This window comes from Pituophis catenifer, unplaced genomic scaffold, assembly GCF_029215685.1.
Source record: "Pituophis catenifer annectens isolate HBS135680 unplaced genomic scaffold, rPitCat1.0.hap2 SCAF_1, whole genome shotgun sequence".
In the NCBI taxonomy this organism is placed as follows: Eukaryota; Metazoa; Chordata; class Lepidosauria; order Squamata; family Colubridae; genus Pituophis; species Pituophis catenifer.
In genome coordinates this window covers 159,874,870-159,900,938 of record NW_027256881.1, presented here as the reverse complement: position 1 = coordinate 159,900,938, position 26,069 = coordinate 159,874,870, and the positions used below count along the sequence as shown (strand labels likewise).

Genomic DNA, 26,069 nt, shown 5'->3' with positions numbered 1-26,069 from the left:
GCCTCCGTTTTTAGATGCCTGCCAGAAGGCATCTGCAGCCGATAACAGCTATTATTGGCTGCAGAGGGCTTTCCAGAAGGCATCTGAAAGTGAAACGGAGGCCGGGGCAATGCATGTGAGAGATGGCAAGTGGCCACAGAAGTGGGCCAGCAGCAGGCTCCTGCTGGGCAGGGCTATTGGTGCCACCGCCGCGAGGTGAGTCAATAATTAGAACCCTCCAAAAAGAAGGGCTAGCTGTTTTTTCGGGGGACAAGAAAATAAGATCCGGCCTGCTTTTTGGAGAAACACAGGTATTATCACAACTTGTGTTAAGTGATAAATCTCTTCTGTGTTGAAGAACTCCTGAAGAATTCTGGTAATTGGTTTATTACAGATTGTGGTATTGCAGCTCATTCATTTCATTTCATTTCTTCACTCTCTATCGCTGCCCATCTCAATAACTCTGGGTGGCTTACAAGTCAAAAAATATAATACAATTAAAACATTTAACTTTTTAAAACAATGTCTCTATGAGGGTGTCTCATCATTAACATGTAAGGACTAACATCCACATGAATATTTATTTCTGTGCATATTGCTCATGTTACATCAATAAAGTTTCCATCACATTGTATAAACTATCCCAACAACATATTTGTGCCAAAAGTTTAATAGCTAAATTTGAATACATTTGAGATGTTGCCGCTCTACTCAATTCTAGCAGCTTTATTTTACAATTTGTTTAAATGTGTGGATTGTAAAATAAAGCTGCTAGAATATATGTATATATATGAAACAACTTATATGCAATAGCTATTTAAACATTCAATTGAATTTTTATTGAGCCATTTTGATTTTAATTTTTATACATGCCCATTCATAAATTTTTCTCATGTTTAACCCCACTTTTTATACTTTCTTAGAAAGCACCACAAAATATCAGACATTGAAGCTGATTTAAATTGATTATTTTCCTTGCAATTGATCATATCACATTCATATAATAAATCTGTACATGTATATAATGTGCAGAATGAATTATTAAATGATAATGGTTTATAGTGATTGCTGCCTCTTATCCAGACATTTTTCAATATCATCAAGAACCTGGACAGCTGCTTTAGGAATTCGAGTTCCTGGGCCAAATATATTGGAAACGCCAGAGTCATATAGGTAGTCATAATCCTATTCAGGGAGAGAAAAAGACAGATCAACATAAATAGATTAGATTTTGCTAGTAAAATTCTGCAAGATGACACTTTCATGGTGGCCTGCTGAGATGGCAGCAAATGGGAAAACAACAAACAGCAAGTGAAGCCACTGAGAAGTCTGCAATTCCTAAGCAAGTATTAATCTAATCTAAAATTAAAAATCTTCAGAAAAGTGCATGTTACCTCCTGCACAAGGAGGCCACCATGATTAGGAGGTGCATAGCTATTAAAGTGAAGAATACTCAAAGGAAAAAAACCCCCTGAAAAATAGGCTTTGTAGTTTTAGATTAGTTTCTTTGTTTATATTTAAAAATGATCTATGGGTACACTATTGACTTAGAAGATTTTGTACCCAAAGGTATTTTTTCCCAACCATGTAACTGCAAAATATTTTTCAAGGTAATTAATGTGAGAGGTTGTTGTGCAGCTGGATATATTATGTACTTTTAGTATTTTGAAAATATTTAACATCAGGTTCTTGATGTTATGTAACAAGATACGGTAGATGGAAAAAAAAATCCTTGAATGACGTTAACAATTTGTAAGAAATGAAAAAGATAGAAAAATGTAAAAACAACCCACCAACCGATCACAAACAAATCACCCCAGATGTAAAATAAAACTTCTCCCAAAGTTTATAATAACAAGTGGAACTGAATAATCTCACAATTAGCCTGTGTCCTTAGATGTGCAAGGTATGGTACTAAATACCTGAGGAGGGATGACACCTCCACACATGACAAGAATATCTGGGCGTCCAAGGCTATTTAGCTGTTTGATGAGTTCAGGAACAAGAGTTTTGTGACCGGCAGCTAGTGTGCTCACCCCTACACAGTGCACATCAGCATCTACAGCCTGTTGAGCCACTTCAAGGGGTGTCTAAGCAAGAAAGAGCAAATAAAGAATATGTAAAAATTAACAGTTTGTGTATTTTTCATACACAACAGCAGAACTAAAACACTGTATGAACCACTGCAGCAAACTGATTCTTATTTTTCTAAAATCTTTTTTAAAATTATTTAATACTTTAGCATTTTTGAGTCACTTGGATGGGAGAGAACAGAGATTGATTTAATTTGTCAATAAGAAAGCAAGCAACAAAACAATTAAAAGGCTAAATACCTGGAATAGTGGACCTATATCTACATCAAAACCAAGGTCAGCAAATCCTGTAGCAATTACTTTGGCTCCTCTGTCATGGCCATCCTGGCCCATTTTAGCAACCAGAAGACGTGGTCTACGACCTTCCCGTTCCAGGAACTTGTTAACTCTAAAAAAATAAATATCAGACAGGGTACTACAGAACCACTAAACATGTTTACTGTTAGTCAAAGAAAATTTTTAAAAAATCATTAAGGATGCAAATTGGGGGCACACTATTGCAAGGACCACACATGCATTGTAATGGCATGTTGAGGGCTGCACTGCAAAAGAGGACAAGATTTTAAATGAGATGTTTTTGAATTTTCTATGATTTGTTATTTTCTTCCTCATATACATATCGTCAATGTAAGTGCAGGTAGACCTCGACATACTACCATAATTGAGCTCCAAATTTCTGTTGTAAGGGAGACAGTTGTTAAGTGAATTTAGCTCCATTTTGCAATGTTTCTTGCCACAGTTGTTAAATGAATCACTGCAGTTGTTCAGTTAGCAACACGGCTAAGTTTGCCCATTGACTTTGCTTATCAGAAGATAGCAAACAGTGATCACATGACCTTGGGATACTGTAAGTATCATAAATATGAATCATTTACCAAGTGTCTGAATCCTCATCATGTGATCATGGAGATGGTACAATAGTCATAAGTATGAAAAACAGTGATAAATCACTTTTTTCAGGGCCATTGTAACTTCAAATGGTCACTAAATGAACTGTTTTAAGTCAAGGACTTTTTCTTAAGGAAAAAGTAAACAGGGTTTGTTATTTCTAGCTCCAGCTATGTGTGTATTATATAGTTTGTTGTATTGATTTTATACTGGTTGGGTTTTCATTTTTTGTTTTTAACTAATATTTCCCCCCCAGAGCTATTGCTGGGCAGCCTTGTGTATTTTAGAAATAGTGCAGAATTGTGTCACTATTAAGCAGCTGTAAATGCAATCGTTTTCTCAACTAATGAATATAAAAATTGCTGAGGATTTCTGTTCTTTTGGAATAAAGAAATAAAGCTAGTTGTTAAGGTACCAGGCTTGAAACCTGGAGACTGAGTTTTAATCCCACTTTAGGCCTGAAAGCTGGCTGTGTGATTTTAGGTCAGTCAGTCTCTCAGATCAATATACTACACAGGACTGTTGTTATGGGGAACGTAAGATGAGAAAGGAGTATTAGGTTTTGTTCACTGCCTTGAGTTATTTATGAAAATAACAAAGGCAGAATATAAATAAATAATAAAGGAAAGGAAAGGAAAGGGGGATAAAGGATTGGGTATCGACAGAATGGAAAAGTAGAGAGAGAAAGAATAGGAAAAAATTGAGAGAAATAGATAAAAGGTAGAGGAAGAAAGCTGATAGAAGGAAATCTAGTGAAGAATATATAAGCAGGAAAAAGAAGGCTTTAAGGAAATGAAGGGACACGGCAGTTCATGTCACACACATCCTGGAAGTCATAGTTATCATTTCCAATGTACAGACATAACTTTGAGTTGTGTAAAGACTATGAGCATAAAATTTCATGTACATATCAGTTTATAGTTTTGAAACTGAAAACTAAAAGATTTTTTAAAAATCATATTCAAAATATACTTATTTGCTAATTTTTAATGTCAAAATATTGTCAAATCTCATTAGTAAAATGATAGATTAAATGAATGAATTATTAAACAATTAAACTAAAAAAAATAATGTGGAGTCCCTACATAGAAACATTAAAAATTATTTAGATATGCAGAAAGATACAAAAGCTTTTAAGGTATTAGTGGATTTTACAAAATTTTGAAGAATCACATTTACTAAAGAAATATAACTGGCTTACAGAATGGAAAAGAGAGAAAGCAACCTCCTAATTTAACAATGAAGAGAAAATATATAAGACCTAAGATAAACTACAGGTAGTCGTCAATGTACAACCATAAGTTTTTCCAATCATTAAGTGAGTCACCATGTGACTATGCTCAATTTTATGACATCTTGCAGCAAACTCCATGGTTGGTAATTAAATGCGGTGGTTGTTATGCAAGCCCATTTAGCCATTTTTGTTGGAAGCTGGAATTAAACACTATTTTCATGTAAAAAAGTCATAAATCACTGTCACACTACCAAACAGCTGTAAATATGGGCCAGTTGCCAGCCACCCAAAATGCAATCTTGAGATCATGCGGAGTGGCCATTGGAACTTTGAAACTGGGATGTAAGTTCCTTTTGGAGATCTGTCTTTGCTTCCCTAAGCAAGCAGTCATAAGTCAAGGACTACCTGTAGAGAATTTGAACTCTTGGAAAATAAGACACACAAACACAGAGGAAAAGAGTACATGTTTTACCTGCTGATGGCTTGAGTAATCTCATCACTCTCTCCAAATTCCTGACGGTATGCACCACTCACCATGCGATCACTGGCTCTGTGCTCACCAAATACCTTTTTCATTGCATCTGTTATTTCACCAACTGTACATCTGAAGCAAGTATACAATCAAAACATTACATTTATTTCTTTTGACGAGGTATAAAGTATAAAAATATAATAGTTAGCAAAAGCTGTGTTCTTGTACTATAGCAGTACGCTGTACAAATAGCATGCTTATTTACACGTTCTCCAGTTCAATATTTAAAATTATAATAGCTTACATATATATGCATAATCTTTTAAGATATATATCTTGATTTTTGTTCAAAAATGCAAGGAAATATATACCGTGCTCCCGCTTCACATCTCTCTCCCTCCTGAAAATCCCCGCCCCCATGAGGTAGTTGGGCTGATAGATGACTGGCCTAGGGTCACTCTGCGAGCTTCTCTGGATAAGGATGGATTTCTGCTGTTAATCCACACCTTTATTGCTAAACAACACTGCCTCCTAGTTCAGTTTTGTGGCATTAAATACTCTCAGGGAGAACTGTTTTTGAAGTGATTTAACAGAAATGTACTGTTTTCATCTTAATGCATTACAATGGATAGCATGATTGGAATATGTGATTATATCAGTTTCTCAACTACAGTATGGGCTTTTACAGTTCTTGTATAGGCTTTCATGTCAACATGGTGGCAGGCATTCAAAATTGTGAAAAGGTGAATAAATTAAAGCTAGGTTTTAGCACATCCAACTACTAAATCTAGCCTGGTGCCTTAACCAGTAGACAAAATTCTTTTGTATATACCAGTAATCTCATCTGTCTATGGAGACTCTCCATAGAGTCACTGTTATTCCAAAGGTGTTCCCCCCCCCAAAAAAAGGTAACTGGGCTTTGTTTTTCCTTGAAGATGTTTCGCTTCTCATCCAAGAAGCTTCTTCTGTTCTGCAGTAATCTCTTCTGTATACATTTTTAGAAGCAATGGACATACTGGGTATTCTAAGGATATTCTAGTAATTTATCTCCACGTTCCTTCATACCACGAAAACCCTGGGTAAGCCTCAAATGTTGCTTTGCAGATTGAGTGCAGGGAGGCACTGGGCTTGTCAAGTACATAACTCTCATATGAACCAAAAGAGTAGCTCTAAAGTCCATTTAGTTATTTGATAAATGTGCACAATCCTTTCCACCTACCTTGCGCGTGCTGCTTCTACTGCCAGGGCCAGCAAGTTACCTTGGCTTGTAGCTGCACATTCAGTTAAAGCAGTGAGACACTTTTGGGCTGCTACTTCATCTCTGCAAGCTTTCACCTATAAGGAGAAGCATGAAAGAAAAGTAATATTGTACACTACTAATCACAGCATATTCCACCCCGACTTTCCTCACGTATCTCTGTTTATGAAAAAAAAAAGACATATTGAGCCATCTCAGTTACAAAATACCTGTATGTCTGAAACTGGGGTTTAAAGCCAAGCACAAACTAAAGAAAGACTGACAAGTTTGCAAATCAACTGCTCTTAAACTGCTAAATACATTGGTCCTTGACTTACAACCACAATTGAACCCAAAATTTATGCTGTTAAACAAGACATTTGTTAAATGAGTTTTGCCCCATTTTATGATCTTTCTTGCCATAACTATTAAGTGAATTACTGCAGTTGTTAAATTAGTAACATGGTTGTTAAGTGAATTTGGTTTCCCCATTGACTTTGCTTGTCAGAAATTCGCAAAATGTGATTATATGACCTCAAGACACTGCAACTGTCATAAATATGAACCAGTTGCCAGGCTTCTGAATTTTGATTACGTGACCATGGGGATGCTGCAATGGTCATGTGAAAAATGGTGACTTTTAGTGAAAATTACACCATTGTAATTTTGAATGGTCACTAAATGAATGGTTGTAAGTTAAGAACTACCTGTAGGCATAAATTCTGAGATTCTTAACCTGCCCAATTTTGAGGCCCATTAAATAATCAATAAAATGTGCATTTTATTATTTTTAAAATCAAAGCCGTCTTCAGAATATTAGTTTTCCTTGTGCCAAGGTGGCGCAGTGGTTAGAGTGCAGCACTGCAAGCTACTTCAGCTGACTGCTAGCTGCAGTTCAGCAGTTCAAATCTCACCGGCTCAAGGTTGACTCAGCCTTCCATCCTTCCGAGGTTGGTAAAATGAGGATTGTTGGGGGCAATATGCTGACTCTGTAAACTGCTTAGAGAGGGCTGTAAAAGCACTATGAAGCGGTATATAAGTCTAAGTGCTATTGCTATTGTATCTAATGTGCTAAAATTTATTTGTAGCATGTCTAATTTTTACCAATTTAAAAAACCAAATCACATGATTTCCCAGCACTTATATTCATTCATTTTAACTTTTTTAAATATTAAAATGTTATACATATAGTGAATCCTGACCACTACGTATCAACAAAAAATAACATGTTCCCATGAAATGTGCTGAGATATATCTGAATATAATAAGCAAGTAATTGTTTCCTATAGTTTCTATGATTAATGAAAGCATGTTACTTCTCATTAGAGTTGTTCTGAGCTGTTGTTTTAAACTAGGCTAAGCTTTTGTACCTTACTATAAAGCCATATAAATCTTAAGGTTTATTTCATGAATTATGCAACCAAGTTCTTCAAAGCAAATTTCTGTTCAACAATGGAATGTTATCAGTAGATTTGTTCTCCTGTCTTCAAAATAATTTCAAACATCCAAAACAAAGTTTAGTCCTGAGTCATTCCCTATACCAAGTTCTTGAAGATCAGTTTTAGTTGCCTGTCAAGGTAAATAAAATGGGGGGGACACCCCAAAGCAGACAAAATGTCTCAAATGTTTATAACTCTGAGTTCAGATTTAAGTGGTCCAAAATAAGCCACTGTCTCCCACAACTGTTCATTAGTTTTTCTGCTAAAGTATTATAGGATATTTACAAACATTTCCAATATTTACAAAATTGATCTTAAAACTAGAAAATGTAAGAGACAGATTGTGCTTTAAGGTATTCATAGGGAGATCTTCAGCAAAATAAGGAACAAACAAACCTCAGTACTGAAAAGCTGCTTATTTCAAGTTGTATATGTGAATATTATACATAGGAATAACATGCAATATGTGTAAACAACACTCTTGGAGCTATGGGGAAGGGTAATCAGATTTTTGCATGTATTTACTGTAAACCTGCACTGTAAAATTCCAAATTCCACACATTTACAGTCTTCTGGAAACTTCTGTAGAAAAGACCAGAGCTGTGATAGCTGGGGTTAAGAGATTGTACTAGAAATCTCCAACACAAACCTCAGCCATAAATAAGGAACAGATTAAGATAGCTCATATAAAGCACTCTTAAAAAGGACTGTGAAGCATTCTTTTAAAAAAACTCATCTGTTGCTGAGCAATTTGACCAAAGCTGTATTCCTAAGCATAACTCAGTTCTTGTTGAGAAAATGAAAAACAAAACATCTTTTTTTCTTCTTAAAAGAACTGCACAGCATTTACCTTTATCAGCTTCTCAATCTGTTTGTTACGGACTGATGTATTATCAATTGCCAAAACTTCAACAGTCTCTTCTTTTTCTAACTGGTATTTGTTTACGCCAACAATTACTTCTGTACCTGTTATTTTTCAAATATTTTTTAAAAAATAATTTTTGTTATCCTGTATCTGCAGTCAGCTGAAATCAGTTCACAAAGTGAAATCAGTTCAAATTGTACATATTCAATATAAAATAACTTCTACACACAGAGAGAAGCTGAGATATTCCAATGTACAGTGCATTCAGAAAGCATTCAGACTCCCTTCACTTTTCTCCATTTTGTTATGCTGCAGCCTGATTATCTTCGCTGTGTGCTTAGGATCTTTGTCATGTTAGAAAGTGAACTTTCAGCCCAGTTTGAGGTCCTGAGAGCTGTGGAACAGGTTTTCTTTGAGGATATCTCTGTATTTTGCTTCATTCAGCTTTTCCTCAACCCTGACCAGTCTCCCAGTCCCTGCTGCTGAAAAACACCTCCATAGCACAATGCTACCACTACCATGCTTCACTCTTGGGAAGATATTGGGCAGGTGACGAGCAGTGCCTGGTTTCTTCCAGACATAACATTTAGAATTGAGGCCAAACAGTTCAATCTTGGTATCATCAGACCAGAGAATATTTTTCCTCACAGTCTGAGAGTCCTTCAGGCACTTTTTTGCAAACTCCAATCTGGCTTTCATGTGTTTTACACTAAGGAGGGGCTTCCGCCTAGCCACTCTGTCATAAAGTCCAGATCAGTGGAGGGCTTTAGTGATGGTTGTCCTTCTAGAATTCTGTCCCATCTCCACACAGGCTCTCTGGAGCTCAGTCAGAGTGACCATCTGGTTCTTGGTCACTTCTCTTATTAAGGTTCTTCTCCCACAATTGCTCAGTTTGACAGGCAATCAGTTCTTAGAAGAGTCCTGGTTGTGCCAAACTTCTTATATATGAGAATTGTGGAGGCCACTGGGTTCTTAGAAACTTTTAGTGCTGCATAAATTTTATTGTAGCCCTCCCCAGATCCACGCTTGCAATAATCTTGCCTCTGAGCTCTACAGGCAATTCCTTTGACCCCATTGTTTTTGGTCTGGTACAGTATGCATGGTCAGCTGTGAGGCCTTCTATAGAGAGGTGTGTGCCTTTCCAAATCATGTCCAATCAATTTAATTTACCACAGGTGGACTCCAAGCAAGGTGTAGAAACATGTCAGCAACTATTAAGAGAAATGGGAGACACCTCAGCTAAATTTCAATTGTTGTTGCAAAGGGTCTGAATACTTATGCCAAGTGATATTTCATTTTTCAATATAAAACATGTAACATTTAATGATAATTGAAGGTTGCACTACAATGGTTAATTAGAAATAAGGCCCTGATCAATCACTACTCAGTTCATGCATTCTCTAACAGCAGCACCTAAGAATGTTTTTTGCAGCCAAAGCAACCCCTATTCATGACTCTTCGCTTTGCTCCATTAATCTTTCAATGCATAATAATTTGATTTGTTAAACTGAAACTATACTGAGTATGTAGTTAAGGAGACATTCTATTGCAATTTTATGAATTTTCCTTTTGAAATTAATTACAAATCTTAAAAGAGTAATTTAATTACCATCAATAAATAATAGAAACCATTAAATCTCTAAAACATGAGCTCCCATACAAGATGCATATTTAGCTTTTTGCACTAATCTATTAAAAGTTTATAATGATGCCTTTTAAATAAGGATTTTCTGGCTCTTCTCACTGAAGCTGTTCTCACATAAAAATGTGATATTGAAGACTGGAAGAGATTCGATTCGTTGTGCAAATAAAAAAGCTGATGCAAAAGTATTGACTGCATCCCGAGCATATAAACTGCAGATGATGTTACCTTTGATCATCAATCTTGAACAATCTGGTTTTATAAAAAAAATTGCCATCTGATATATTGAATAGATGTTTAGAAAAAATAGAAATCAGCTGTAATAGTTTTGCTCAATGCAGAAAATGTCTGATATGGTAAAGTAAGAGTTCCTCTGTTTTTTATAACCTAGATCAATATATATTACTCCTTTTTTCTCCAGTATGTATACAATATTATAAGCTGAATTATCATTTCTTTTATGTACTAAAGCAACATTATTTTGCACTGTTTTCTTTATATAATAAAAAATATATCTGCAACTGAATAATTTATTAATGTAATTCATGAATTCGTTACTTTTTTGGTTTTGGATTTCAGTCTTTATTTTTAAGAACTTGCTTTACTCTGAAGTTGAATTTATAAGTTTATAATGAAAAAAATGAGTGGGAAGAAATTTAACAATTACAGATATTTTCGACTTATAACCATTCATTTAATGACCGTTTAAAGTTACAACGGCGCTGAAAAAAAGTGACTTATGATTGTTTTTCATACTTATGACTGTTGCAGCATCCCCATAGTTATGTGATCAAAATTCAGACATTTGGCAACTGGCATGTATTTATGACAGTGTCTCGGGGTCACATAATCACCTTTTGCAACCTTCTGACAAGCATCTGGGGAAGCCAGATTAATTTAACAACTGTTTTACTAACTGAACAACTGCAGTGATTCACTTAACAAGTATTGGAAGAAAAGTCATAAAATGGGGCAAAATTCACTTAACTATCTCACTTAGCAACAGAAAGTTTGGGCTCAATTGTAGTCATAAGTCCACGACTACCTGTACAAGATTTTTCTTAATTTGGGACAAACTATGATTATAGTGTAGAAGAAAAATCAGATTTCCAGAATGATTCTGTAAATGGCCCTCTTGACTCTTCTGAGTACACCATATAATAACAATACATATATTCCATAAGGTTCTACAGACATATGTATTTCAGACTAACTGCTGAATTCCTGTAACTATTCTACTTCAAAGAATGTTTGTGCACATATGGTAAGTGTAGTTAGCATAGTATAGGATCATTTTCAAGCATTGCAATTTGGATTATGTATCATATATATATAATGGAAAAGTTAGAAGAATGGGATTTGTGACTGTAATGTACAGAACAAAATAATAATATAGTTGTCTAAGCCACAAGCCACAATAACTTCAAACATATTTCAGTCTTGTAGAGCAATTATATGTTTTGTCTTAATAAACTGTTGAGCAGGAAAGGATCCAAATAATTACTTAAGTGAACTTAAAGGCTTTGGTCTGTCCAAGAGATTTGAGGATGGGAGTGGGAGACAGCAGTCTTTTTATTCCTCTATTTAAAAGTTATGCAATATAGAAGACTGCTTGAGAAATATGAATAGTCTCCTTGGTCATGCAAAACTAACAGCAGTCTTCATGCTAAACAATACAATGTTCCAATGCTCTTCTTTTATTGGCAATGTTGCTAAAAAGCCAAAGCGTCTTAATTGTTTTAAATTTATTTTGGAACAGAATTTAAAAAAATACAGAAAGTTGAAATCGAATTCTTATTATTCATGCACATATATTAACTTCAGTGAGATAAGAGAAGACCTTCTAAATGCTTACACGGTTGAAGAATAAATAATTCTGATTTCCTTACCAGAATCAATCCTGGCTTGTCTTCGAGCAGCACATTCTTCAATGTGAAGTTTTGGTATTCCTTCAGCTACAGCTTTGGCCATTCCACCCATCTCCTCAATCTCATTGATGAGCTAACAAAGAAAAGTTGTTAATAACTATAATGCTTATTGTCTAATATAATATTTATTTAATAAAATATTTAGGCTCCCTAGTACAGAAAAATTAATTACTCAAAAGGAATAAATAAGAACCCTCTTTATAAACAAGTAGTTAATATAAGAAAATACATTTCCTAATTCTTAAAAGAACTGATGTCCTATGATAGTTTAAAATTAGCTCAAAATGAAAGAATTTAAAAGTTCTTCTACAAATGGCACACACCTAACCCGCAAATTCAACATATTGAATATTCCTTATTATAAAGTTTATGTTCTTAATTTAGACTTAACTGGTTTCTCTCTTAATCCACAAACCTGTCTTCTATTGGGCCTAAAGCCAGTTGGAGTGACTTGAGCCCAGTTGCACTCCTTTTCAGTCCTAGGAAGAAAATGGCAAACCACTTCTGAAAATATTTCCAAGAAAACTGCGTGGATTTGTACAAAGCCATCGACTCATCAATGAAAAAGTAAAATTTATTGCTAGCTAATCAGAAGTTTGGCAGCGGGTGTGTGTGTATTTTGTTGGATAAATAGGAATCTACAGAGCTGTTAAAGAGGAAATATATCAATATAAACAAGCAAGCTAGTATTTGTTTCTGAGCTCATATAAAAGATTACAAGCACCTTCTTATTCCCCATTCTCTATAATAAACAAACTGACCTTTAAAGCGGCTTCATATACATCATTGGTAAGAGATTCCATTAGAAATGAACCACCCCACGGATCAGCAACTTTAGGTATGCCAGATTCTTCTTGTATTATTATCTGTGTATTCCTTGCAATTCGTGCACTTTTCACAGTTGGCAGTCCTAAAGCTTCATCAAATGAATTTGTATGCAAAGACTGGGTACCACCAAACACAGCTGCCATTGCTTCAACTGTGGTGCGGATAATGTTATTGTAAGGATCCTATTACAAAAATCATAACTTTACTTTAAAAAAATGAAACAGATGCAGAGTTGTCTTTTGTTGCATATTGTCTTCTGAGCACAGTTCTGAGTAATATTATTGAATTAGACTTTGACATCAGTTATGTCCTGGAAACTTTAACAAAATCAGATTAAAAGATATACTATGGTAATATAAATATTACTTCTGCAGGTTGAACCTATCATAACCAGATGAAACTGAGTTACTTACATTGAGTTGGGATGCTCCCAGTGATGGAATGGAGGGTGGAGAATTAGAAGATCAAATACATTGTAAGGGAAACTATTTTTATAAGATATCTTAAACTAGCTTTCCCTAACATGAAGTCTTTCAGATGTGTCAAGAACACTCCTAGGAATTCTTACCTAAATTGCCACTTGGCTGGCTTAGAACATATCTACTAAACTTCAAGCAGATGCTTCAAAATTTACTCTAGTTGTCTGTGAATCTGTTTGTATGTACAACAGTACTAATGCTAAGACTGTCAGAGAAGCAACTGACAGCCTTCAAATCAATGACCCAAAGATTGTAGTTGCTTTAAGGTTTTAAGGACAGAAGCTTCTCTCACTAATGTGAAACACTACTTTTTTATACTCTGAACAGTTCTACTCAGTTCTCCTGAGTGCCCAAGTTCTCTTTCGTAATTTATAAAATTTTAATCAAATAAAAATATGTATTACTATGTAACATATCCACAAACACAGGATATTAGGTTGCAAGAAAATCTGGGCAAAGCTTTAATGATTGATGAAACAATTAAAATGCTTTTGGAGAGTAATGTTTTCCTACTCGCCGTTCAGACACTCCTCAGTCTGGGGGTTATGATCACTCCTATTTGCACTGCTGAGTGTCAATCAAATCCCTCTGGAGCTGCATCCACCTCACTTCCTGCTTCCTCCTCAGACTTTTTCACTCAGCCATTGCAATAGCATCGAGTGTCTGTATTTCTCTTTAAATTTATTCTTAATTTTACTTTTCCATATAGTGATTTGTTTGAATATCTTATTATTATTACTTTAAAGTGCTGCGCTTCGACTGCCTTCAGTGGGTGAGGTTTAAAGCGTATTCGGCGGTCCGGGGCTCCGGCCGCCGCTAGCGGCTTGATTTGACTGGCGATTTGTTTCTAATCATTGTTACCGCCATTTGCCGCCATTTGCCGCCATTTTGCTGCCAGTCACTGTGCGAGGCCGTGGTTTGAGTTAGCGGCCATCGGATCTATCGGCTTGAGTCCCTGCCGGCTGGCATACTCATCAGCCGTTTTGGGAGATTGAGACTGCTTCGTTCTGCTGCAGCTTCAGTCCGGCCGTAGGCGCTGTGTTTCGCCTGGCTTAGGACTTGTGGAAATTCGCCTCGCGGGCCGCCATTTTGGGCCCTGACCATCGCCGCTGTTTTTCGCTGCTACATGGGCATAGCGACCTGGGCTTTGGTTTCCAGGGTCGCTAGATTGCCGGCAGGTGGGGACGCTGTCCTGATCGTACCTGCAATTTACAACTACCGCAGAAGGGTGCCTGAAAGTCCCAGGGAAGTACATATTGCTTAATTTCTTTCAATTTATTAATATAAATAAATAAATAAAAAAAAAGAAAAAAAAAAAAAGAAGAAGAAGATAAGGCCGTTGCCTAGTTATAATTGATAGCCCTGTTTTTTCTTGTACATAGTTATTTGAACTTATTTAAAAAAAAAAAAAATAAATAAAAATAAATAAATATCAGATATACATATATTAAAATTCATATTACTAATATTTAATTATATATACAATTGATAAGTTTCTATTTACAATTAATCAATAAAGACTATTTCATTGGGGTGATTGGTCATGGATGACAGGGAGGAAGTTGCTCTTTCTTCTGATATGGACAGGAGTCCCTCTCCCTCCCCAGTGCCTTCCCCTAGACAACTTAGGGGAAAGAAATCTAAGGCTTCCAGACAGGTGAAGGCCTCCAAATCTGCCACAGCAGATAAAGATGCCCAAAGGAGGCATAGGGCTTTAGAAAAGCAGTTTGCTAAGGCTAGGCAACGGGCCCAGGACCCTGGTCAAGGACCAATTCCTGAAGGCTTAAGCCACGAGGTGACCTGTGAGCCCTCGGCCTCTCATGATGTAGATTTATTGGCCAGTGGTCTGAGGGAGGATGGACCATCGACCTCTCAAGGGGTTCCAATTTCTGTGCCTAATCAGTCAAGGGCTAGTGTCAGGTCCCGCTCATCCAGTTTTGCAAGCCATTTTTCTCAAGCTTCTAGGTCAGGACCTGAAGCTACCTTTACACCCACTGCAGCAGGCCTCCGTCCTGAAGCGGGTCCAGGGTTCCCTCAGCCTGTGGATTTTCAGTCCTTTTTTTCTCAGGCCATGTCCCATATGTATCAAATGGGGTTGCAACAAGCCACTGGTGCCTTCCCTGCTCCTACGTGCCCTACTACTTCTGCCTTTTCCATGCATCCCCCTGGGGCACAACATCAACAGCAATCTGTTGCCTATAGCCTTGTGCCTGAATCAGCCCGGGAGGACGATTTCCTAGATGACTTTGAGATGTCAGAGGATGAAGAAGAGATTCAGGACAAGCCGGCCTTTCCGGGTCTATTTAAGCCTTCTCTGTTTCGCTCTCTCCTACGCAAGGCAAAGGCTGCCACTAATATGGATTCCACGCCTCTTCAGGGCTCCTCTTCTTCTACTCCATCTGGCCCCAATAGTAACTTGTTCAATCTACCTCAACCTGATGAGGACTTCGTTCCCTGTCCGGATCTTTTCTGCCAGGTGGTTCAAAAGCCTTGGGACCGCCCCGCTTCGTTGTCGGGTCCGAATTCATTTGATCGAAAGCTCTATGCATCGGCCCCTGCGCTGGATGCCCTCCTGCAGTTACCTACAATTGATGATCCGGTGGCGAGTCTCACATCGTCTTCCATCCTGGTAGGTGAGGCTGGGGATGGTCTCAAGTTTGAGGACAAACGAGCCGAAATGGGGTTTCGTAAAACACACCAAGCGGCGGCTTGGGCCATTCGTGCTGCAACCTCTTCATCGTTCTTTAATCGGGCATCGCTGGTGTGGTTGCGCCAATTGAAGGACAGGCTTCCCCCGGAGGACGCACGATTACAGCAGGACCTGGCCAAACTGGTCGCAGCTGCCGAATATTCGGCTGACGCGTCTTTGGACGCAGTTAAGTTCGCTTCCCGGGCCTTAGCTTCGACTGTATCTTCAAGACGTCTCTTGTGGCTCCGTAACTGGAGAGCGGACGCCAAGTCCAAATGGCGCTTGACTGCTGCCCCTTACAAGGGCCCTGCCTTATTTGGTTCATCCCTGGACTCTGTGTTGGTCGAGAACAGGGATAAGAAGAAGGTGTTACCCACGTCTTTCCGACGCCAGGAGAGGCGCTATGTACCTTATAATCGACTGCCCTTTCGACAGGAGCAAGGCGCCGGGGGCACCTCTTACTACAGATCTTCGCAGTCTCAGTACCAGTCAACTTCGGACAGGGCGCCTTTTCGTGACCGCGGTCGCCGACAATCCAACTTCAGGCGACCTTTCAGACAGTCGGCGGGCCGTTTTTCCAGGCGCGGTAAGTGACTCACCGCCTCCGGTCCCAATCGGGGGCAGGCTCCAGGCATTCTCTCACCTGTGGCCAACTACCACCTCGGATGCCTGGATTGTCCAAACTGTCACCGACGGGTTACGTTTGGAATTCACCACCATGCCACAGGACTTTTACTTTCAATGCCCTTGGCCTCTTCAGCCGGAGAAGCGATCTCTGCTGTTACTCGAAATTCACCATCTGTTGCAAATCCAGGCCATAGAACAGGTTCCGTTGGGTCAACTCAAAACCGGCTTTTACTCAACACTATTCCTGGTACCGAAATCCTCGGGCGATTGGAGAGGCATTTTGAACCTTCGACGTCTCAATCAACACATCTTGTACCGTCGGTTCAAAATGCATTCCCTCAAGTCTCTGCTGGGTTGCATTCGTCGGGGAGATCTGATGCAATCTGTAGATCTAAAGGAAGCGTACTTGCACGTCCCCATTCATCAGTCGCACAGGAAGTTCCTCCGGTTTGCGTTTGGAGACCACCATTTTCAATATCGGGCTATGCCATTCGGCCTTTCGTCCGCTCCGAGGACGTTTACAAAGTTGCTAGCAGCAGTAGCGGCGTCGCTCAGAGAGGTTCCGGTTCGTCTGGCATGTTACCTCGACGACATTTTGATCCTGTCGTCTTCTCCCGACCAGGCGACCCAGGACCGGGAGCTAGTACTTCAGTCCCTTCAAGACCACGGGTTCACTTTGAATCTTGCCAAAAGCCATCTCGTTCCCACATCGAGTATCCTACATCTCGGAGCAACGATAGATTCGACGCTGTGTGTGGTCTCCCTATCTCCCGACAGACAAGCCAGCATTCGGGAACTGACATCTCAAGTCTTACTACGCCGAACTGTGACCTTACTGTCTCTCTCCCAGCTTCTGGGAAAGTTGATATCTTGCATAGACATTGTTCCGTGGGCGCGTTTCCATCTTCGTCGCCTACAATGGTTCCTGCTCCCTTACCAGAGACAAGGTCGAGCGGAGTCTCTTCTCAAGGTAAAGGTTCCAGCTCCCGTTCGCCTTTCCCTGAGGTGGTGGCTGTCTCCGGCCCTCAACAAGGGTTCCCCCTTTCTGGAACCAGCTCGGATGGTGTTGACCACGGACGCAAGTCTGCGAGGCTGGGGGGCTCACCTCGACCGTCAGCTAGCCCAAGGTGCCTGGTCGTCGGCGGAAAAGCTGCACAATATAAATTGGCTAGAGCTCAGAGCGGTCCGACTCGCCCTGATTCACTTCAAACGCCTTGTATATCGCCAGGACCTTCTGATTCTAACGGACAATGTGGCCACCAAGGCCCATATCAACAAACAAGGGGGGACCCGCTCCTGGACACTAATGCAGGAGGCGGAGCGTCTTCTGTCATGGGCGGAGCTCCACCTCTCGTCGATAAAAGCCGAACACATCTCGGGGACTCTCAATCGAGAGGCAGATTGGCTCAGCAGAGACCAAATAGATCACGCCGAGTGGAAGTTGGACCCCGGCTTGTTCCAGGACCTGTCCAGGAGGTTTGGCCTTCCCCTAGTGGACCTGTTTGCGACGGCTCAGAACACGCAATTGCCAAGATTCTTCTCCCGCTATCCATGTCCAGCAGCGGAGGGGCTGGATGCTCTTCGGAGTCAGTGGCCCCGGGGCCTTCTTTATGCCTTCCCTCCCCTTCCTGTCATCTCCAAGGTCGTGCGGAAGGTCATTCACGAACGGGCGAACATTCTACTGGTAGCACCGTATTGGCCCCGTCGAGAGTGGTTCGCCGACCTCAAGAACTTATCGGTCGAGCCACCATGGAGGATTCCACCCGACAAAATAGTACTAACTCAAGGAGCCATCCGTCATCCGGAACCAGAATGGCTTCGATTAGCCGTGTGGCATTTGAGCGCATAAAGCTCATCAAGGACAATCTGTCTGACGACGTTATCTCCATTATTCAGGCAGCTCGAAGGCCATCAACAATTCGTATTTATAACGCCTCATGGACTGCCTTCACGAGATGGTGTGGGGATCATCACGTAGATCCCACGACGGCTTCTGTTCCGGACATTCTGTGTTTTCTGCATGCGGGATTCTCCAAGGGCTTGGCTCCCGCGACTCTACGCCGACAGGTGGCGGCTCTGGCGACTGTCCTGTCAGGAGACTCTCGTGTTCCTTTGTCTCAGGACCCCAGGATCCGTTCCTTCCTCCAAGGGGTCTCAAATTTGCGGCCTCCGCCGATTCACCGCTACCCCACTTGGGACCTTACCTTGGTGTTGCAGGCCCTGACGGGTCCACCGTTCGAACCCATCGCTTCGTCCAGTCTACGCTACTTGTCCTTAAAGATGGCCTTTTTGTTGGCAATAACTTCGGCGCGCAGAGTATCCGAAATTGCTGCCTTGTCCATGAGAAGTGATCTCTGCATTTTCTATCCTGACCGGGTTGTTCTACGCCTCGACCCGGCTTTTGTTCCCAAAGTGAATACTCGTTTTCATCGAGCCCAAGAACTCGTCTTGCCTAACTTTTGCCCGAACCCGCGTCATCCTGCTGAGAAGCGGTGGCATACTCTAGATGTGAGACGGGCATTGAGAAGATATCTTAAAAGGACTGCTCCTTTTCGAAAGACTGAGGCTCTGTTGGTGTCCTTCCTTCCCTCTTCCCTGGGTCAGAAGGTTTCTTCAATTACAGTAGGAAGGTGGCTCAAAGCCTGTATTTCTAAGGCTTATGACTTAAGAGAGGCCCCTGTCCCGGGTGGTATATTGCCCCATTCTACTCGTAGCGCCGCAACCTCTGCGGCTTGGGCTACCCAGGCTTCGGTAGATGATATTTGCCGGGCGGCCACATGGTCTTCCCTTTCATCCTTTGTAAGTCACTATAGGCTGGATAAGTTTGCTTCGGCAGATGCTGCCTTTGGCAGAAGGGTGTTACAGGCTGTAATCTCTCCACAAGGCCAGTCTACGGCTTAATTCCCTCCCCTTTCTTTTCTAACTTGGGTATGTCCCAGACTGAGGAGTGTCTGAACGGCGAGTAGGAAAATGGTCGTTGCTTACCTGAACGACCCTTTTATACTCGACGTTCAGACACTCCGTCCCTCCCTTTTTCTTGGCCGTGCCTGGCTTTGGTGGAGGTCTGCTTTTTCTCCCTCTGTAGCTGTCTGCTTCCTGTGTGTCTACCTGATGGAGTTTCTAATGGTCGATCCTGCTGCTATTGAGCCAAGTTGTCTTCGTGAAAAGTCTGAGGAGGAAGCAGGAAGTGAGGTGGATGCAGCTCCAGAGGGATTTGATTGACACTCAGCAGTGCAAATAGGAGTGATCATAACCCCCAGACTGAGGAGTGTCTGAACGTCGAGTATAAAAGGGTCGTTCAGGTAAGCAACGACCATTTTCATTTTTTCTTATTCCAGCCATTATGCTGCAGATTCCAGGAAACTAACTTCCCCATCTCCTCCTGTCCTCAGGTAATCCCAGAATCTTCCCTCAAATTCAGCACTGGTAGTTGGGGGTATGAATTGGATGTACCTCTACTTAAGTTCTAAAGAAAAGAACCTTCAGGAAAGCAACATGTTGACTATATACTATATTTACTTCTTTAAAATTTGCATGTCATCATAACTGATATTCTGATTTGTACCTGCTCAGTTAGTGACCATCCTGAAGTCTGACAATGAGCTCGAAGGAGAAGTGATTTGGTGTCCTTGGGTTGAAACATTTTCTCTATTAAGTGAGCCCAAAGCCGTCTTCCAGCTCTTAATTTAGCTATTTCCATATAGAAGTTCATACCAATTCCCCAGAAGAAAGAAAGCCTGCAATAAAATAACTTAGGATCATATCTAGAATAAGCAATAAATGATAACATAAAACCTATATTTTAAATAAACAACATAGTTCAATTTAATTTTTTTTAATTCTCATTTTCTTTAGGCTAGTAAAACTACAGGCAATTTACTAAAAGATCACTGAATCATAGCCTATTAAACCTGGCTTTTTCTATGTAAGAACAACAAATACTATATTTTCAGGATGGAAATTATATGTAGCTCATAGTGAAAGCAGAGGTTTGAGGAATGTTTTAATTTAAATTAGTAGTATAGTATTCCAAACTCTCTCACCTGCAAAACCACGAACAAATATATATCATTTTTTAAAGTTAATAATTATATCTTATTGGGCTATTCATGCACTGGGAATACTGATAGGAAGTATTTTAGTAAAATGCCAAATAAAAAAACAACCCCCTCCCCCCAATCTACAGCATTCCTAATAGAATAGAAAATAGTATTTTATTTTATTTTTATTTTATTTTAATAAGCAAAAACCAAGGAGCCTTGGTGGAGCAGCGGACTAAAATGCTGTTAAGTAGCACTTAGCTGCCAGCTGCCTGCAATTACTGCGAGTTCAAATCTCACCAGGCTCAAGGTTGACTCAGCCTTCCATCCTTCCGAGGTAGATAAAATGAGGACCCGGATTGTGGGGGCAATAAGTTGACTTTGTATAAAAAAAGAACACTGCTTAGGGGGGAGGGGGCAAAAGCCCTACTAAGCAGGTATATACAAAAGTATGAAGGCTATTGCATAATGCATTGTAAGCCGCCCTGAGTTTCCGGAGAAGGGCGGCATATAAATCGAACCAATAAATAAATAAAAACAGCTTTCTTGTTTATCTCCCCCCACTATATGAATAAATATTCTGTTACATCATTACGATTTATATTGATATTGTTTCCTGATTGCTTATTTGTACCCTATGACTATCATTAAGTGTTGTACCTTATGATTCTTGACGAATGTATCTTGTCTTTTTATGTACACTGGGAGCACATGCACCAAAGACAAATTCCTTGTGTATCCAATCACACTTGGTCAATAAATTATTCTATTCTATTCTATTCTATTCTATTCTATTCTATTCTATTCTATTCTATTCTATTCTATTCTATTCTATTCTATAATGGGTACAAATCAAGATGATAACTAGAATTAAATTGAATGCAACTGTTAGAACTTTTATCTCTACCTTCAAGAACTGACTGGACTATATTAATACCGTACTAAAAAAGAATGATTCAAAAACATTCTTGATCACTTACCTAATTCATCTAATTTATAAATCCCACAACTATAATAGTAAGCCATAGTAAAACTATGGAATATAACAGTTCAATTCACAATATGTGATTTGAAGCCACCTCCCTGCCCCCCGCCCCCCAAAAACCCTCAATTCATGTACCTTGGTGCAAATTCATCAATGGTGAGACCAGCTTTAAGTCCAGTTCTGCAGTACTCCAAGCCATCAGCTATTGTATATGCTAACTCCAAAATGGCATCAGCTCCAGCCTCTTGCATATGGTATCCACTGATAGAAATAGAATTAAATTTTGGCATGTGCTGTAAGAAAATATGTATAAATTTGTTCTGTAACGAACACTGATCCTTATAGACATGATAACCATGTGGTAATTAAAGGAAACAAAACTAAACAATACCTTTGATGTATATTGGAAGATGTCAGCAATTATTTGCATTGATGGTTCTGGTGGGAAAATGTATGTATTTCGAACCATGAATTCCTTCAATATATCATTTTGTATTGTCCCTGTCAGCTTGGACTGAGGTACTCCTTGTTCTTCCCCAGTAACAATGAACGTGGCTAGGATAGGAATTACTGCCCCATTCATTGTCATTGAAACAGACATTTTCTCCAAGGGAATTCCATCAAAAAGAATTTTAGTATCTTCTACTGTGTCAATGGCAACTCCAGCCATTCCAACATCACCCCGAACTCGAGGATTATCCGAGTCATAACCACGATGAGTTGCTAAATCAAATGCGACGGATAAACCCTGTTGACCAGCTTGAAAATGAAATTAATAATTTAGTAAAAATATAAAATATGATGTATACAATTGTATCATCTTTGTTAGATGGAATTTGACTGAAAAGGGGTATTAGTTGTTCAAAACAATACAGACCAAAGGAATCACATTAAAACTTTTTTTTTTTTTGGCTTTAATTTATATGCCGCCCTTCTCCGGAGACTCAGGGCGGCTTACAATGCGTTAAGCAATAGCCTTCATACTTTTGTATATTTATACAAAGTCAGCTTATTGCCCCTACAAACTGGGTCCTCAGTGTTAATTCAGTGTTGCACAAGCAAGTGTTCATTACACAAGGCTTTCTTTCATCCTGCAGTCCCTCAATTTTCATCAAAGGATCCCCAATCCTCCAGTGCTCAGTTATTCTGAGTAAGCACAGAGGGCTATTTGTTGTAGCAGAACTGCTCTTCCTGATTCTATTCTTGTAAGCAATTTTATTAATGAAATAAATCCATTCTAAATATTTAAATAGATTTCATATTATGTATTTTCAGGACTGCAGTTGAGCAATTTATTATTGAGCAGAGAAAATATTCAACACTTCTCAGTCTTTCTAATGAAATAAATTACATCTCTTCTGAGGAGGAATTACAAAAACATAAAATGTAAACTGAACGCTGTATATCAGGGGTGTCAAACTTGATTTCATTGAGGGCCGCATCAGGGTTGTGTTTGACCTCGGGGAGGCAGAGTGGGTGTGGCCAGGGTGGGCATGGCCAGCTTGGCGTCACTTGTGTCTGGGGCACCTGTGGTGGCCTGAGTGCTCTGCCAGAGAAAACAGGCTCCCGAGCTCAGTTTTTGGCTGGGACAGCCTCCTGCAACCCTCTGCCAGCGAAAATAGAGCTCAGGAGGACCGCGTGCAGCCCTCCTGAGGTCCGTTTTTGCTGGCAGAGGGACCACGGGGTAGTCCTTCGCTGTTCCCATGGGCTTAAATCTGCCCTGTGGGCAGATCTAAGCACCCCATGGGCCAGATCCGGCCCCTGAGCCTTGAGTTTGACACCCCTGCTGATCATCCGAACAGGGTGCTATTAATTCCTAAACAATATATTTCTGATAATTACATATAAATATATGTAAATAAATTAATATAAGTAAATACAGTTACAACTGAGAACCAATCTGATTTAAAGGCATCTGGCTAGCAATTGGGAGACCATCACTTTTAGTCCTGCTTAGGCATGAAGGTGACTTTGGGCCAGCTACTTTCAGCTCTAGAAAAAAGGAACAGAAACCCACTTCTAAAAAGGTGGCCATGAAAACTGCAGGGATTCATCTAGAAGTCAAAACTGATTTACAAGTATAAAAATATATTAAAAATATATGATTACAATCATAGCATTGTCCTTAATGCTCAAACCTTAAGGAACACATCTCACCCTTGATGTTATCTTTATAAAACTTGTTGCTTTCCTCCACAGTACTGAAGCCAGCATATTGACGAATGGTCCAAGGCCTGTATGTATACATGGTAGGATAAGGACCTCTCGTGAAGGGCTTTACTCCAGGTAATTCTTCAGGAAAGCTTGCTGTGTCACGTGTAGAATACAGTGGTTTGATAGCAATTCCCTCTGGAGTGTGCCATATCAACTCTTCAGGGCTTTTGCCCTTTAGTTGCTTTTTAGCCATTGCAGCCCATTCAGGATGGAGTATATGCTGATGCAGCAAACGCCAACTTGGTCGGAGGGGAGACAGACTTGCTTCTCTCCTACAACGTAAGGGCCAATGATGCAGAAGTCCATTCTTGACCCGTAACATTTTCTACTAAAATAGTTGTGAAGATGTGCCTGTGTTCCAAGAGCTGGATAAAATTAATGAAGCAATTAGTTATTTTTAAGAAGCCCAAAGAGGTAGATCTTCCTTTTATATACTCCCAAATAAAACTAGATGTATCCATTTTGTTTAATGGGAAGAAGAGCAAGTTGTGATTTGCAGACTTCTGAGATTCTAATTTCAAAACAACGTTTACATTTGTTTTGCACAGACTGTCTCTTAACTGTTTTTGCAAGTTGACAACTCAGAACCTAAATGCAATTCAGTTGTAGCATGCCTACAAATAATCTTAACAGATTGGGAGCACAAAAGGACCAGGAAGAACCAGGATTGTTTAGAGCTATTAAGCAAGCTACTTGATATCTCCACCTATCAGAATAGGGAGGGAACAAAGAAAGAAAAACAGTGCCTGCTTTCATTTCAAACTGTTCACCTTAACAGGTGACCTCAGTAAAAATACCATAGGGTAAAATAGCTGTTATGGTCGCTGGGTGAGAGCAATATATATTCTAAGTTAGTAATAAAACAGCGATATAAACTCATCATGCCTTTAAAAAAAGGCATCAAACTTTTGATCAAACATCAAAAAAAAAAAAGTAAAATGTGTGAATCTTGAGTGTAAACTGTACCTCACATTTTACAAGGCAAATGAGATTTGGCACTTAAGAGACTTGGATTCAGACCTCCCAGTGCCCGATAGAAAAAATGTATAGGTCTGCGTCGTTTTGTCTACTATTATTTCCAAAACATTGTATATATGCCCAAAGATACTTCCTTGCAAAAGAGGAAGACGGGTGAAGAGTGGTGGTAGCTCCGAGATAGGAGAACCGATTGATACGTCAAAGTAAACTAACACCAAATCACAAGCTGTGTTCAGACGGCACACAAACCCATAGCAACGTATCTATAATTTCTAGAATTAGCCTAATTTTGTCGGGTATCGTGACACAATAATGGAACCGCCATACAAGCTGGGTTCATGCAGCCCGCAAAACTCAAATTGGCCTAACAGTGGTTTGCGATTCTGTGTGTTAGGTTTAAAAAAAACCAACAACAACGGCTAACGCACCTCAGCCACATCAACCACCACTTGCGGCTGCCCAAACAATACCTACTAAGCGACGCCACCGCTTTTCACTGCTGAGGAAGATCGACTTCTTTGCGCAGGCGCCGTTGCGTTGAAAGCCCACCCAGACACGCAAGCGCAATTGCCCTTCCTTAACGCCTGCGCACTAATATTTGCGGGGAAACCCAGAGCGCCCGCAATTTTTGAATTCGCGCGAACGGCCAATCTGGAGAGGGAGTAACCGTAGAAATAAAAACGGTGAGTTCTGGAATAGGTGGGTAGCCTGTATTGTGGCAACTGGCATTTCAGTAAGGGAATTCGGGAGGAAGAAGAGTCCAGGCTTTCAGCCGCCGCGGATTACTTCTGTAGGATAAATTGCAATGTACGGCACTTATCTTTAGAGAGTCGTGTGGTGTTTGAAAAGCGAATGGGCCTATTGGGGCATTGAAATCTCGGTGCTGGCATTAGACAGAATAGCCGCGGCGGCGTTTTCAGCCGGGGAAACCGTATTCAAAGGACAGGTTTAAGTGGAGGTGTGCTTCGCCATGTTTGGCTGAATAAAGCATAGGGTTTTTAAAAAATATTTTATTTGTTATGAAAATATATAAGTCGTCCATCTCGCCAAGAGGCGACTCCAGGCGACTTACAATAAATAAAAGCAACAGAATAAAGCATTAAAATATTACATTAACAAATATTGGCTTTAAAATTGACAAAGATGGTGAGAAAGACTGTCAGCTGCCTGCAATTTGAAGGTTCGAATCTCACCAGGGTCAAGATTGACCCATCCTTCCGAGGTCAGTAAAATGAGGACCCAGATTGTTGGAGGCAATATGCTGACTGTGTAAACCACTTAGAGAGGGCTGGGAAGCAGTATATAAATCTAAGTGCTATTGCTATTACCCAACTCCAGCAGCTCCATCGGAGCTTTGAGGGGATGGGGGGTGGTAATTGGCAAGCCCTTTCAGAAGGTTGTCAAAGATAACCTGTTGTTTACAAGGCTGGACAAGGCTTCAGTGTCTTTGTA

General features: G+C 39.9%; 1 protein-coding gene across 3 annotated transcripts; it reads right to left on the bottom strand.

The window, feature by feature from the left end:
- Positions 1-633: 633 nt before the first annotated feature.
- MMUT (methylmalonyl-CoA mutase) lies at positions 634-25,154 on the bottom strand. 3 transcript variants are annotated; one of them, XM_070933118.1, is made up of 13 exons: positions 25,088-25,154; positions 23,583-24,004; positions 21,817-22,184; positions 21,561-21,718; positions 19,966-20,137; positions 12,539-12,787; positions 11,739-11,850; positions 8,193-8,308; positions 5,886-6,001; positions 4,667-4,798; positions 2,313-2,460; positions 1,902-2,069; positions 634-1,164 (listed from the first exon to the last, which is right to left on the bottom strand). In XM_070933118.1, the coding sequence occupies exons 2-13, from the start codon at positions 23,959-23,961 to the stop codon at positions 1,036-1,038; spliced, it is 2,247 nt and encodes a 748-aa protein (XP_070789219.1). In that variant the 5' UTR covers positions 23,962-24,004; positions 25,088-25,154; the 3' UTR covers positions 634-1,035. The 3 variants fall into 3 exon arrangements, with proteins under 3 accessions (XP_070789219.1, XP_070789217.1, XP_070789218.1); XM_070933116.1 differs by having other exon boundaries at positions 25,092-25,141; XM_070933117.1 differs by having other exon boundaries at positions 25,046-25,099.
- Positions 25,155-26,069: the final 915 nt, after the last annotated feature.

What these genes read in the sequence shown, in the direction of transcription:
- MMUT (XM_070933118.1), bottom strand. Translation starts at nt 23,961, where the DNA reads ATGTTACGGGTCAAGAATGGACTTCTGCATCATTGGCCCTTACGTTGT. An exon ending in TTATAAAGATAACATCAAGG is followed by an intron (nt 22,185 to 23,582) that starts GTGAGATGTGTT and finishes TTCATTTTCAAG; the next exon opens with CTGGTCAACAGGGTTTATCC. An exon ending in ACAAGCCAGGATTGATTCTG is followed by an intron (nt 8,309 to 11,738) that starts GTAAGGAAATCA and finishes GAAAAATAACAG; the next exon opens with GTACAGAAGTAATTGTTGGC.